At 39.7% G+C, this 15,520-nt stretch overlaps 1 protein-coding gene across 31 annotated transcripts in view; it reads left to right on the forward strand.

Moving 5' to 3' along the window:
• The window catches only part of EPB41L3 (erythrocyte membrane protein band 4.1 like 3), a 192,879-nt gene that overhangs the window by 156,424 nt on the left and 20,935 nt on the right, over nt 1-15,520 (forward strand). For 17 of the 31 annotated variants that reach the window (XM_034762672.1, XM_034762662.1, XM_034762663.1 and 14 more), the window contains 4 exons: nt 2,309-2,406; nt 4,042-4,217; nt 8,001-8,218; nt 14,171-14,734. In XM_034762672.1, coding sequence (XP_034618563.1) covers nt 2,309-2,406; nt 4,042-4,217; nt 8,001-8,218; nt 14,171-14,734 — 1,056 coding nt within the window. The remainder of the gene's footprint in view (nt 1-2,308; nt 2,407-4,041; nt 4,218-8,000; nt 8,219-14,170; nt 14,735-15,520) is intronic. The other 14 variants (XM_034762673.1, XM_034762676.1, XM_034762689.1 and 11 more) reach the window with 3 other exon arrangements.

Genomic DNA, 15,520 nt, shown 5'->3' on the forward strand with positions numbered 1-15,520 from the left:
GACTACCTAGGAAGGAGTACTGCGAAAAGGGATCTAGGGGTCGTAGTGGATCACAAGCTAAATATAAGTCAACAGTGTAACACTGTTGCAAAAAAGCAAACATCATTCTGGGATGTTGTGAAGGGGTGGATTAGGCCCTGAGGCCCCCTGCTGGAGGCTTTGTGGCCCTGCCACACTCCACCCCAGAAAAGGCCGGAAGAGAGGTTCTCCAGACTGCCTAGAGCAGCTGTGTGGGAAGCAGCCAATCAGGGCCCAGCGGGTCAGTATGAGAAGAGATGCAGGGCAAGAGTGAGGTTCAGTTCCTTGCTAGAACTGGAGGAGTGTGCATGGTGTGTGCTGGCTGAGGGAGCTGCACGACCTTGGATTAGGTAGTGCTGCCAGAAGCCAGTGAGGCTGCAAAGGATCCCTGAGCTGGTTGCAGGGACTCCATCAGGACAAGGCCCTGAGGTAAGGTGAAGATGACATGGGGCCACGGGGAAGTGGCCCAGGGAATTCGAGCAGTAGCACGACTTAGACTATGTCTACACTACCGCAGTAAGGCGACCTACGCTACACAACTCCAGCTACGTTATTCATGTAGCTGGAGTCGATGTACCTTGGTTGAGTTGCCGCAGGGTCTACACCACGGGGGGTCAACTGGAGAAACTCTCCCGTCGACTTACTTGACTCTTCTTGTTGGGGGCAGAGAACAGGGGTGGACTGGAGAGCGATCTGCTATCTATTTGGTGGGTCTTCACTAGACCTGCTAAATCGACCGCTGGTGGATCGATCTCAGAGTGTTAATCCCATCTGCAGTGTAGATGAAGCCTGAGATAAAGGGACATAGGGACAGCGGCTAACTACAGGGTTCCTGGGCTGGGACCTGGAATAGTGGGTGGTCCCCAGTTCCCCCAAGCTCCCCATTAGTGACTGGGGTAAGTGGAAGTACCCCAGAGGGGGAACTGAACTGAACTGTAGAAGCCCAGCTGAAGAGCCGGGGCCAGAAAGGTCCTGAGAGGGCAAAGACATTGCCTCCAGGGAAGGAGCCCTGGGACACCGTTCTATTCCGGAGCAGGGACAAACTGAGGCATTACTGAGGGCACTGAGAGAGGACCCTGTTAGACTTATACCCCAGAAGGGATTTGCTTTGCTTTTAACACGCAGACAGACTGTGTGTGACTCGGCTGGAGGGCTGAGTCATCAAAGAGACACCACATAGAGTACAGGCGCACACACTTGGCCGGAGGGCGGGGGGACTCATGAGAGGTGAGTATGCCCCGTTATAGATATATGAGGAGGAATGTTGTAAGCAAGACATAAGAAGTAATTCTTCTCTACTCTGTGCTGATTAGGCCTCAATTGGAGTATTGTGTCCAGTTCTGGGCACCGCATTTTGGGAAAGAAGTGGACAAATTGGAGAAAGTCCAGAGAAGAGCAACAAAAATGATTAAAGGTCTAGAAAACATGACCTATGAGGAAAGATTGGGAAAGAATGGGTTTGTTTAGTCTGGAGAAGAGGAGACTGCGGGGTGGAGGCAGGCATGATAACATTTTTCAAGTATATAAAAGGTTGTTACAAGGAGGAGGGTGGTAAATTGTTCTTGTTAACCTCTGAGGATAGGACAGGAAGTAATGGGCTTAAATTGTAGTAAGGATGGTTTAGGTTGTACTTTAGGAAAAACTTCCTAACTGTCAGGGGTAGTTAAGCACTGGAATAAATTGCCTAGGGAGGCTGTGGAATCTCTGTCACTGGAGATTTTTAGGAGCGGATTAGAAAATGGTCTAGATAATACTTAGTCCTGCCTTGAGTGCAGGGGACTGGACTAGATGACCTCTCAAGGTCCCTTCCAGTCCTATGATTCTATTATTAGAAAACATGCTTTATAGCGATAGACTCAAGTAGCTCTATCTGTTTAGCTTAACAAAGAGAAGGTTAAAGGGTGGTTTGATTACACTCTATAAATACTCACACAGGGAACAAATATTTGATAATGGGCTCTTCAAATTAGCAGAGAAAGGAATGGCTGGAAGTGAAGCTAGACAAATTCAGATTTGGAAATAAGATGAAAAATTTTAACAATGAGGGTAGTTGACCAGTGGAACAACTTACCAGGGGTTGTGGTTTTTTTTTTTTTTTTTTATTAATTTTTTTTAATCAAGGTTGGATGTTTTTGTAAAAGAGACACTCTATTTCCAAAAGGAATTAATTCAGGGAAGTGCTATGGCCTGTGTTATGTAGGAGGTCAGGCTAAATGATGATAGTGGTCCCTTCTGGCCTTTGAATCTATATAAATCTGTAACTACTCAGTTTTTCTTTCTTTCTACCTAGTTTGAACAGTTTGAAAGCACTATTGGGTTTAAGTTGCCAAATCATCGTGCTGCAAAGCGTTTATGGAAAGTATGTGTTGAACACCACACATTTTTCAGGTATGTGGGGTTTCCTTCCTAAAGGTTTAGAATAAAGCCTGCCCCCCCCCCCCCAAACAAAAAATTGTGCTAATACAGCCAAATGACTTGGGATCAAATTATTACTCTCTGATCGCTGAGATATTTGGAAAGATTACTATTCCCAAAGTATTTGTAATGCTTCACCAAAATTATTCCAACTGTGGCTGGTCCTTAATTGGACCTTAAAATATCACATGATTTTGATTGCCAGTTTGATATTTTTCATTTCATATGCACAATGAAGTTATCAGTTAATGTTTGTGTAACACCTACAGTTTAGGGGCTGATTGGAAATTTGTCCCCTAATTTCTGTACACATTCTCTTTCTCTCTCTCACACACACACACACACACACACACACACACACACACACACACACACACACACAACTTGTGTGGCAACTGGAAATTTTTTGGTAGACTTGAATAAAAATAAAAAAAATGAGATTTTGATTGATGTAAATATGAAACTGCAGAATTCAATCATGATTCTTGGGATACATATGTAGATGTTTGAATCAACTTATTTTATCCATCCCATAATTTTCATTATTTAATGAGCCTTGGGCATCTGAGGGATTTAGCAGCTGTGAAGATACAGCCAGGCTTTTGTCACCCAAAAATGCCTGAGAGACAGGTTGGGAAAGTGGAAGAAAAACACTAGCTGGATGTTTTTACTAAGGTAATAAGCAATGGGATATTTAGTAATGTTTACCTATGAGAGTGGGATTTTCAAAGGCACCAAAGGCATCCAGTTCCCACTGAAAATCATCTAATTCCACTAGGTGCTATAATACAGTAAGTTTGGGCTTTAACATAGGTTGTGAACTTCTAATTTAATTTAAAATTGGTTTATTGTTTAAAAATAAACACGTATTTAATTTAAATGTAAAAATTCCAATTTACATTTAAAAAAAAATTTAAGTCATCGTTTTTTTATCCATCCTATTGATTACATTTGGTTCACATTTGGAAAGTTTTCTTTGCAATCACAAGGGGTAAAAATACGTTACTCCCCTCCCCCACTCCCAAAGGAAAGGTTAGTTTTTGCAGTACGACTCCATGGTAAGAAGGGGAAAGAGCAAATTCCACTACCTGTGTAATTGTAGAGTACAGGGGGCCTCAACTTCAAAAATTCGAACACCTGTATGCATGTAAGGCCTTGTGTACATTGAGAATCTGGCCTGACTGCAAGGATCGATGGCCAGTCTCCAGTGTAGCTGTATCAACAAAAACCTCAAATGTAGGCAAGGGCCTTATCCTGGCTTCAGGCAGCATAACTGACAGTCCACAAGAATATTGAATCTTTGTTTCTCTTTTTGATGATTAGAAAAAAACAGTGCTGAGGTGTCTCTCTTTATTTTAATAAGAGATTCATTCACTAAATAACCTCATTTTCCCCATAAAGACTTTTTGTGAAAAACTCAGTCTTTCTGTATACCATTACGAAATTACTTAGCCAATGTCAAGGGCATGCTCTATGTTTCCCTTTACACAGAGGTTGACAGAACACAGATTAAGATAGGTAAAGATACACAACATTTTACTTTTTTTTAATCCACAAAATAAATTCTTTGTGTGTGGAATAATATTTTTACTGTTCTGTGTGTATTAGGCTATTGTTACCGGAGGCACCGCCAAAGAAATTCCTTACACTGGGTTCCAAATTCCGCTACAGTGGAAGAACACAAGCCCAAACCAGACGAGCCAGTGCACTAATAGACCGTCCTGCACCTTACTTTGAGCGTTCTTCCAGCAAACGTTATACTATGTCTCGCAGTTTAGATGGGGGTAAGATCCTCTTGATTGTCTTCCTTGGAGTTTTGTCACAAATTATAATCATAAAGGACAGTGCTAGAGAATAGCTATAAACCTCTTGTGATCTCGTATCCTTTCAGCTTCTGCTGAATGAGACCTGTAAGTATATTCATGATGATTCTTTATTATAAGTAGATAGCCTTTAAATAAATATTGGCCCTTCTCCTGCTTTTCGTAACTTTGCACAGTCTGTAGCATAATACTTATGCGGCAAGAGAACCAAACATTTTTCTGTATGGTTGTTCATCTAGGTGGATTTTAAAAGGTTTTGATTCTGGACAGATGTTATGTGATGCTAAATAATCACACCACTGAGCACCTTTCTCCAGTTAAGCAAGCAGGGTGAGATTTTCAAAGGATCCTAAGTCACTTAAGCTCCCAAGTCACCAAGATTTTCAAAGGCTCCAAAGTCACCAACTCCTACTGACTTTCAAAAGAAATTGTTCTCCTCTGTCACTCAGGGCCTTTGAACGTACCATCCCCTGTCAGTTATATGCACTCAAGTCTGGATTAGGAAGCTAATGAGCTAGTTATTTTCTTGAACTAAAGGGCTGGTCAGCTCCCCCTTGCTTGCAAGCGCACTGACTGTATCCTGGAACCAATGCCCCTCTGTTAGCTACTGGTGTATAAGGAGCACAATGTATGATGGGACAAGACATAGAAATAGCACCCTGTTGACTTCTGCTCCATGCTGCTGATTTCAGTTATAGTAGAATCTCAGAGTTCCGAACACCTCAGGAATTGAGGTTGTTCGTAACTCTGAAATGTTCGTAACTATGAACAAAACGTTATGGTTGTTCTTTCAAACGTTTACAACTGAACATTGACTTAATACAGCTTTTAAACTTTACTATTCAGAAGAAAAATCCTGCTTTCCCTCTTTTTTTAATAGTTTACATTTAACACAGTACTGTACTGTATTTGCTTTTTTTCCCCGTCTCTACTGCTGCCTGATTGCGTACTTCCAGTTCCAAATGAGGGGTGTGGTTGACTGGTCAGTTTGTAACTCTGGTGTTCATAACTCTGGTGTTCTACTGTATGAAGAATCTCAGCAGGCATTCCCAGCAGCAACATGCATAGGCCAACTCCCCCTTTCAATGCCTCCTAACTCCCAGCTACAAAGATGGGCCTTACCATTCACCTTGCTATCCAGCCAGGGTGAGGCAGAGGCCCAGCTCCCATGTGCTTCCTATGGTGTACTTGATCTCCACTAGAGAGCAAGAATCCCTTGCACTGAGAGGTTCCTTTCTAGGCCTCAGGAGGAAAAGAGATGATCTCGAGAGAAAGCAAAGATCCCCTTTGCTCGATCAGCTTTTTAATCCAGCCAAAGAAGGAGAAAAACAAATTTCCTAGCCTCTGAAGACTGTGAAAGGTACCCAGCCTAGTATGCCCCTTCCCTTCAAGATACGTTGCAGATGCACTAGCCAGAAAAAGGGATGAGTGAGTGCCTAGTGGAGTGGGTGAAGTTAAGCTGGGAGGGAGGAAGAGTAAGAGAGAGAGAGCTGAATGCGCATGCAGAGGTGGACTGTGAGAAGGACGGGGTAAGGCTGGGGTAAATACATAATTTTAAAAATAGTGAACAAAAATATGTAAAGTTGAATGGAAAACAGTTACAATAAAATACACCTGTTGTCAGATTTTACATAGATAAAAACTCTCGCTGTCTTTCCCATCTTGGAACGTTACTAGTCCATTCCTGCCAGTGATGACTTTTTTATCCTGGACTCATAAAGACCCTTCTGAAGAACACTTCACAGAGTATGGGATGCACTAAACTGCATGTACAATAGTTTAAAAAAAATGTTTGGAAGAAACATCATTCCTGGGCTGCATTCCTCAGCCCCATCACTGCAAAGTACTTTTGTCTTTTGGGAGCTGTTCAGAAGTGTTTGTGGGGGCTGCTAGCATCTGCCAGTATGTGTGCAGCAAACCAGCATTCAAAGTTTTCTCCAGGATTTAGCTTAATTATTGGTTTTGTATGAAGGTTGTAATTTAATTTTCTGCATGGAAATGGCATAAGAATATGATAGAAGTTCACAGGTGAATCATTTCTCTTCAATGAGTAACAAATAGCATTTGTTTCTTATTTCTAGTCTAGCATAGCTGCTTAGCATGATATGAGATATAGCTTTTTACGTAAACTAATTCAGATTATGTAATATTAAGGATAATATGGCATAGGTTAATATTACTTTCTTCCTCCTCCTTTTTCCTTCTTTGTACCTCATGGAAATCAAGGTTCTGCTTCTCCTTTAGGTTAAACCAGCATGCTTTTCAGAAATCTAAACTACTTGGTCAGTTTTTAGTACTGTACTGTTTCACCCCACATTCATAATTGGTTTTTGATTTTTTTTTTTTGTGAAAAAAGTCTTTTAAGAAGCTTTATTTGAAATGACTGCATTTTTAAAAAATGAATGCTGACAAAAGGATATCACAAATGCTACACAGATGATACATAATGAAGACTACTGAGGTTAGGGGGAAAATCTGTGATTTTAAACATATTAGTGACAATCCCTCCCTTCTCCCCATGAAACGGATGCCAACGGTGCTTATCATTCATTAATTTGGATCCTTCTAATTCTAATATGCTTCATGCTGGTTACCAAGCAACTAGTGACCTGACTGCTGTGCATGTATCTCCAAGCACAAATTACCCTTCTGTGTTATTTTATTTTATTTATAATATCCAAACAGTCCCCATCCCCCCCTCCAAAGGTCATCTAAGAGACAAGAAATTTGAAATGCTTTCTTATGAGTGTATTAGGATCTGCCAGGTTTAAAATACATTAATTTGCATAGATAGACCTAGTAGGGTGGGGGAAAGAGGTCTTTGGCATTCATTCAGATTTCATTGCATGAAATTGCAGGATCAGGGCTAGTGTAAATTTTCACATGTGCTAGTAATCTTATGGGTGTGAGCAATCCCATTGGATTAGGAACTGATTACATGCATAAAGTTATTCCTGTGCAGGATCTAGGCATATAGTTGTATTTATTTGTTAATCTGCTACTTCTTTTGGAATCATTAATATGTATTTAGGTTTATAGATTATTGAACATTTAAGACCTAAAATACTGAGAAAAGCCATATCCTGTTTGGCTTACTCACATAGATAGTCCATGGGCCTAAACACAATATTTTTGCCATCCTGTTTTTGAGGTTGTGGGCATATTTGACTGTCAGATTTTAATTCTGAATAATAAGAAGAAGAAGAGAGAAAAGCTGTTTCTTGCTTCTCAGATGTTATGCATGTGTTACATTAAGAATGTCATTTTGTTTAATGCAGTGCAGCTATATACAATGCATTTGATTTGCATTAAGTTATATTGTGACTAGAGATTCAAAAAATTCCTTTGTTCCTCTACTCATGGCTGAAGTCATAGCTATTTTTTCTTACATTCCTGGCCTACTAATATGGCAATGCATTAGTTTCATTCAGATATTGAATCATGGTAAGCGCTTTAACAGCTTACTAACCATTCAAAATAATGCGTAATGCATGCATTATGAATGTAGTGTGTGTATACACATACATCTGAAAATAATGTGTGTATGTATGTCTATACAACCCAGACCTTTAAAGTAAGTACACAACACTTTTATTTAAGTATATATGCATGTTTTTGGATACCTGAAATATATTTTCATGTTTTCAGCAAAATAATGTTTTACTAACCCAGCTTCTAATTTTATTCAGATCTGCAGAACAAGCTATTTCAGACTTTATCTCTTTAAATTATATTTGCTTTTAGCATCAGTGAATGAAAACCATGAAATGTACATGAAGGATTCTATGTCTGCTGCAGAGGTTGGTACTGGCCAGTACGCCACAACAAAGGGCATCTCTCAAACCAACTTGATAACCACTGTGACTCCAGAGAAAAAAGCAGAGGAAGAAAGAGATGAGGAAGAGGGCAAAAAAAAAGGAGAGGAAATCACCCCAGTCTCTGCAATACGCCATGACACAAAGGTAATGTTTTCAGGTTTACTACTTAACTCACCCAGCTGTGAAGTACTTGAAGCACCACAGTAATTATTAGAGAAAGAAGCAAAATGCAGTAAGGATAAGAAGGAGAATGTGTATTAAACGCATAACAAGAAAACTTTGTATGCTGCTATGAGAGTGAGTAGGTGATGTGTTTGAAATTAATTAATGCTTTCTGCTATTTGGCTTAGAAACAGTTTGATTTAGCAGTCAGTGTGATATGGCTTTCAAGGGGAACATCTAAAAGAAGTGGCATTTACATACTACACTTTTGATTTTTTTTTTTTTGTTTTTATTTTATTTATTTTGTTATTGTTCACTTTTCAATAGGCAACAATATTTTTCAGGTTTTTTTGCACAGTTCAGTGTTTGAAGAATCACTTGTTTTTTTTTCTGGTCACATTCCATACCTCAGCACATACTTAATGGGCATATAATCTCTACACCTAACTGTTTGGTGCTAGTGTACTGTAGCATGTTTTTTTCTGGCTTAGTAAGTTGTTGGCTTCCCTTTTATGTAGTTTTGCACTGAAAAGCCTATTTTTACTGGCATTTCTCTACTCCTTAGTCATATGATATAGATTTCTGTCATTCACCACATCCCATTCTCCTCTCCCAATAACTCTGGAATTCAATTTGCTCTATTTTTGATAGAGTAAATCAAACAGAGCAAATGCTGAGCTTCAGAGATTAACACTGAAGAAAAAGCAGGTAGAATCAGGAAATATGCAGCCAAACAATCTTCCTGTTCTACATCAGAAAAAAATAGCGTGTGAAATATTTGTATCTAGGATATAATGCAAAGGGACATTTTTTGAACTTTGATGCTCCACAATTTCTAAAAGAGTGAGGCCCAGCCTGCTTAGAAGCACAAAATTGCACCTCCACATTTTATACCCACAAATGAATTATGGATACAAATCTGAGAGCTTGCACTTCTCACTACCTGAGATATGCCTGCAATAAGGTAAGTAATTGGAGGTTTAAGTCTCTAAACAGACACCTACAATTAAGTTGCAGGTTCAAAAATTCAGGGAAAAAATGTACACATGCAAATTGTACCCCAAAACAGAGACCACCCTTTAGAGCTCTCTTTAAAAAATAATACCTTTGTAATTTTTAATAAGGATTGTGAATGAAAAAGACTATATTGAAATTCAAATGTATGTTGGGGGGGGCGAGAAAATATCCACTGGAAATAAATGCTGTCCCTATGGGATTGTTAATTTAGGTCAAGCAGAAGAGTGAGCTGCAGTTCAAAGGAGACATATAGCTGGAAATTGCTAATGAGACTTTCAGAAGAACATTGTGAAGTTACTTACCCACCCCCAGAATACATAATTTATTTTTCAAAAATAAAAATTGTGTTTTAAGTAATCAGTTAAGAGGGCTGCAATTTTAAAATACTATTAAAGACCCAGTTCGGTTTCTATTGAGGACCATGGGAGTTTTGCCATTGACCTAAATGGGAATATGGATCAGGCCTTAAGAAGCAACTGGACCAATTTTCAATTCGATTCTTATTCAAAGAAATCTAAACTTTTGTATATAGTTTTTTAGCTTTTCTGATAAGGGATTTTACAGTTTGAATTAAGCATTGCAGGTCTAACTAGTATACCAGGAGAAATTCTAAATGTTAATTCTCCAAGCATGTAAATAAATTCATTAAAATATTGCTGCAGAGGAAGAATTTACAAATTATGACTTTTGGCTTCATATTGTAAAGAAATGTTTGTGTGCATATATCACATATAATAAAGTAATTTCATCCAGATTTAATCTGTTTGGACACTTCAAAACAGGTATGGACTTGAACATAGCTCTTGACCATAAAATTATTGGCAGATAGTTAAAAAAGGAATTCATTTTGAATAATGTTTAAAATTGATGTTATATTAAACATAAGTATCTCAAATTTATAAAATGGTTTTTTACTTGTTTTTTTTAAATTCTGGAATACTATGAAATTGGATGCATCATTACCTAAATTAACTGGAATCAGGAAGTGTGTAGTTATGTGATCTGTTTGGATACTAGGCTAAAAGAAAATAATGGGGGAAATCAGTAATTTTTTAATGTAAATGTTAATCTTAAGGGGACCAGCTCCTGCTACTAACATGCGTAGTAAGGTTTACACACAGTAATTAGTGATAGTAGGATATGACATTAAGGCCCCTTATCTTGCAATTGGCTCAGTGCAGGCGGGTGCCTGTTCCCACATGGAGCTGGTTTTGGGATCAGGGTGTAAGACTGTAAATGCATGTGAAATGTAGAAAACTGGTCTAGGAAGACAGTAATAATGGGCGCAGTTCAAGTTGTTGCAGTTTGGGTAATGGAGCTGGTTCTCTGTTTCATTTATTCACAGTAGGCCATATTGAATTTGACCAAGTGTGTCTAAAAATAAACAGGTTTCAGAGTAACAGCCGTGTTAGTCTGTATCCGCAAAAAGAAGAACAGGAGTACTTATGGCACCTTAGAGACTAACAAATTTATTAGAGCATAAGCTTTCGTGGACTACAGCCCACTTCTTCGGATGCATATAGAATGGAACATATATTGAGGAGATATATATACACACATACAGAGAGCATAAACAGGTGGGAGTTGTCTTACAACTCTGAGAGGCCAATTAATTAAGGGAAAAAAAACTTTTGAAGTGATAATCAAGCTAGGCCAGTACAGACAGTTTGATAATAGGTGTGAGAGTACTTACAAGGGGAGATAGAGTCAATGTTTGTAATGGCTCAGCCATTCCCAGTCCTTATTCAAACCGGAGTTGATTGTGTCTAGTTTGCATATCAATTCTAGCTCTGCAGTCTCTCTTTGGAGTCTGTTTTTGAAGTTTTTCTGTTGTAATATAGCTCTGTCAATCTGTTTTTTCACTTCAGCAGGTGGGTATTGTAGTTTTAAGAATGCTTGATAGAGATCTTGTAGGTGCTTGTCTCTATCCGAGGGATTGGAGCAAATGCGGTTATATCTTAGAGCTTGGCTGTAGACAATGGATCGTGTGGTGTGTCCTGGATGGAAGCTGGAGGCATGTAGGTAAGTGTAGCGGTCAGTAGGTTTCCGGTATAGGGTGGTATTGATGTGACCATCGCTTATTAGCACAGTAGTGTCCAGGAAGTGTCCCGCATGGCCCCACAATATGCCAACATTTTTATGGCTGACTTAGAACAACGCTTCCTTAGCTCTCGTCCCCTAACGCCCCTACTCTACTTGCGCTACATTGATGACATCTTCATCATCTGGACCCATGGAAAAGAAGCCCTTGAGGAATTTCACCATGATTTCAATAATTTCCATCCCACCATCAACCTCAGCCTAGATCAATCCACACAAGCGGTCCATTTCCTGGACACTACTGTGCTAATAAGATTGACAGATTGACAGAGCCAAACGAGTACCCAGAAGTCACCTCCTACAAGACAGGCCCAACAAAGAAAATAACAGAACACCACTAGCTGTCACCTTCAGCCCCCAACTAAAACCTCTCCAGCGCATCATCAGAGATCTACAACCTATCCTGAAAGATGATCCTTTACTCTCACAGATCTTGGGAGACAGACCTGTTCTCGCTTACAGACAACCCCCCAACCTAAAGCAAATACTCACCAGCAACCACACATCACTGAACAAAACCACTAACCCAGGAACCTATCCTTGTAACAAACCCCGATGCCAACTCTGTCCACATATCTATTCAAGTGACATCATCATAGGACCTAATCACATCAGCCATACCATCAGGGGCTCGTTCACCTGCACATCTACCAATGTGATATATGCCATCATGTGCCAGCAATGCCCCTCTGCCATGTACATTGGCCAAACCGGACAGTCTCTACGCAAAAGAATTAATGGACACAAATCTGACATCAGGAATCAAAATACTCAAAAACCAGTGGGAGAACACTTTAACCTGTCTGGTCATTCAGTGACAGACCTGCGGGTGGCTATATTACAACAGAAAAACTTCAAAAACAGACTCCAAAGAGAGACTGCAGAGCTAGAATTGATATGCAAACTAGACACAATCAACTCCGGTTTGAATAAGGACTGGGAATGGCTGAGCCATTACAAACATTGACTCTATCTCCCCTTGTAAGTACTCTCACACCTATTATCAAACTGTCTGTACTGGCCTAGCTTGATTATCACTTCAAAAGTTTTTTTTCCCTTAATTAATTGGCCTCTCAGAGTTGTAAGACAACTCCCACCTGTTTATGCTCTCTGTATGTGTGTATATATATCTCCTCAATATATGTTCCATTCTATATGCATCCGAAGAAGTGGGCTGTAGTCCACGAAAGCTTATGCTCTAATAAATTTGTTAGTCTCTAAGGTGCCATAAGTACTCATGTTCTTCTTTTTAAAAATAAACAAACATTATGATGAATCTACTGGCCTTTTTCTTTTCTTTTTTTTAAGAATGCCAGTGAGAGGCTACGAGGGAATGTGATAGTTACACAGCACACTAATAGAGTGTATTCCCTCGTGGCAACTCACACCATTGTCTTGTTTTATTTGTTTACATTTTAAATATTGTGTTGAATGCCTTTCTAACATTCTTGCATCTCAGTGAAAGAGTAGTAAATCCTGCCTGTTCTTCATAGGTAGAGCGAACTTTCTAGGAAGAGTATTGGCTGCATTTTTTTTGCCTGTGCATAAAGGGTAAAAGAAAAAAAATTACTCTTCTAGCACAAAACCAGAGGGATTTGGCTTTGAATGTAATTGAGCCCTTACCCACAAGGCTCATGTAGTTAGAACCCTAGCCCATAGACTGCAATGGTATTCCCTTGCACAGCCAATGAGGGGCTGTTGGGGACATTGCATTTGCATAGCTCAGGATCCTATGTCTCCTCCTCCAGTCAGCTCCCAAACTTCCTGTACCTAGTGGTCTGTTTGGGGCCAGTGCAATTGCTCTTTCCTAGGGATACAGAAGTCACACTGTGTACTCATGTAGTCCCTGGTGAAGAGGGCCATTCCTGGGCCTTCCGAAAAGTTATTTACAACTATTATTTGTAGGCGAGGCTTCTTTCCATGTGGCCAAATTGATTATGGGTTTGATGGCCCCAGTCACAAAACAGAAGTGGGACTGGAAATTTAAATACACTGAGCAGATCTTCACCTGTTGTAAAGCTAGCTGAGGATCTGTCCCACTGTGTTCATCTACTGAGTGTGATTTTTCTGCTGAGTTACCCATTCATGAAACTGGCATCGGCTGAGGTAGTAATTTTTCCCAAAACCAGAGTAAGTTTTCATTTTTGATCATCTTTAATTTTGGGACATTTTATTCTGTTAGATACTTTTCTGTGGAGGAGACTTGGGAAAGACTATTGAAAGCCTTGATTTTTCAGTCATTTTGGGGGAGATGTTCAAAATCTCAGATGACAGACATCTAAATGCCTTTTGTGCTTCTGAAAATCTCCCGCTTTGTGCCTAGTCCTTGCCCAGGCTAATTTCCCACTGTCTTGACTGAGTAAGGACTACAGGACATGTCATAAGCAGAATAGTTATTAGAAGTTCTTTTCCTTGTTTCAATGCCTTTTTTTGTTTTGGGATTTTTGTCTTTATTTTTAGGGGGGGCGTTTTGTTATCCACGTACTTTGTTTGAAAGCACTTATGATAGATAGGAATCCACAGCATCTGGAAGTGCACATAAACAAGGTTCCTTTAAAGGAATTTTATTTAGATCGTGTACTACAGTATGACTGGACAGACAAATGTTGAATGAAGAAGTTGCTTTTGTAAGCTGCAACCCTCCATCACTAATAATTGGCATGCAGTATGAGAATTCGTCTCATTTAACTCAGTGAAAAGCTTTGGTGTTAAAATTCTGTTTTGTATATATACACACAGAAGAAAATTAACTAATTACAGTTTTCTTTTTGTCCTTTTGCTTCTGCGCCTTGTTTGCTGCTCTCTCTCTTTCATCAGTCATCTTTGCTTGGCACTGATTCATTTCATTCCTCATCAACCTCACAGTCTGGTCCCCCTGTATCGTCAACAAAGCTTCGTAGGAGATGTAAGGAGAATGCTCAAAACCCATTAAGTTGTGAGTCATCTAAAGACATTATGCAAATGCACGGTGAGTCTGACTTGGACTCTGATAGAAAAGGAAGAGTTTGCTCTGCTGAACAAGACATGGCTTTTAGTTATAAGCAAAAAGCTGGTAACGGCGGAACACTGTTTTCCTTCTCCTTGCAACTTCCAGAGTCATTTCCTGCTCTCCTGGATGATGATGGCTACCTTTCCTTCCCTAACCTCTCTGAAACCAACTTCCTGCCTGAAAGTGTGCAGCATTACCTTCCCATCCGATCACCATCCCTCGTGCCTTGTTTCCTTTTCATCTTTTTCTTTCTGCTGTCTGCCTCATTCTCAGTGCCATATGCTCTCACTCTCTCCTTTCCTCTGGCTATGTGCCTCTGCTACCTGGAGCCCAAGGCGGCCTCCTTGAGTGCCTCACTTGACAATGACCTGAGTGACAGTTCAGAGGAAGAGGTGTGTACCTCGGCATAGAACACACTTCTTTTTGTGTTCAGTGCTTCAGTCCTAAACAGTGGTAGAATGCTGCAATAGTGGTCCTACTTTCAGAACCTCATTTCTGTCTGTGCTGATATGTAAGAGTTTTTTGTGTTGGGAGTGCAGCTTGGGTCCCAGGGTTAGGCACAACACTGTGAATGAGATAGCAGCTTGGTTCAAACTTTATCAGTTGTTGTGCAGTGAATTACACTTACGATTTGCCACAAATCAACTCTAAAGAACAATATCTGAACTCTCTCTCTTCCAATCAGCTTTTTTCTTCCAGTTAATACTAGTTTTTACTAAAGACAGTAGAAGAGTTGTTTAAATAACAAGTAGTTAAGTACAATTGTATGCATAGTTACATATCAAACAACTAATAATTGGCACTATCCCAAATTTTGGGGTTGCTCAGAATCCAAACCAGAGTCAGAATTTTGAAAATGGACTTTAATTTTGTAACAGGACAAGCAAAATCCCCAGTTCCTAATATCCCAAACTTTGAATGTCAAAATCTGGATCTGGTCTTTGTGGCTTGATCCTGTCTCTACTGTAGATCCAGCTAGTATCCCATTCAGTGCAGCATTCTACTGAAAATCTGCATTGGTACGTTTTTCAATTGCAACCGCAGCATTTCCTAGTTACCACTTGCTGCTTTAAATTAGCACTACCAAAATTAATGCTTTCTGTCAGTAAACTGGATGGCTTATAACAAAATACAGCTAAAGCAATTTGCCGGGCAACAAAATCTGTAGTGCTGGTGAG

Source organism: Trachemys scripta, chromosome 2, assembly GCF_013100865.1.
Source record: "Trachemys scripta elegans isolate TJP31775 chromosome 2, CAS_Tse_1.0, whole genome shotgun sequence".
NCBI lineage: Eukaryota > Metazoa > Chordata > Testudines > Emydidae > Trachemys > Trachemys scripta.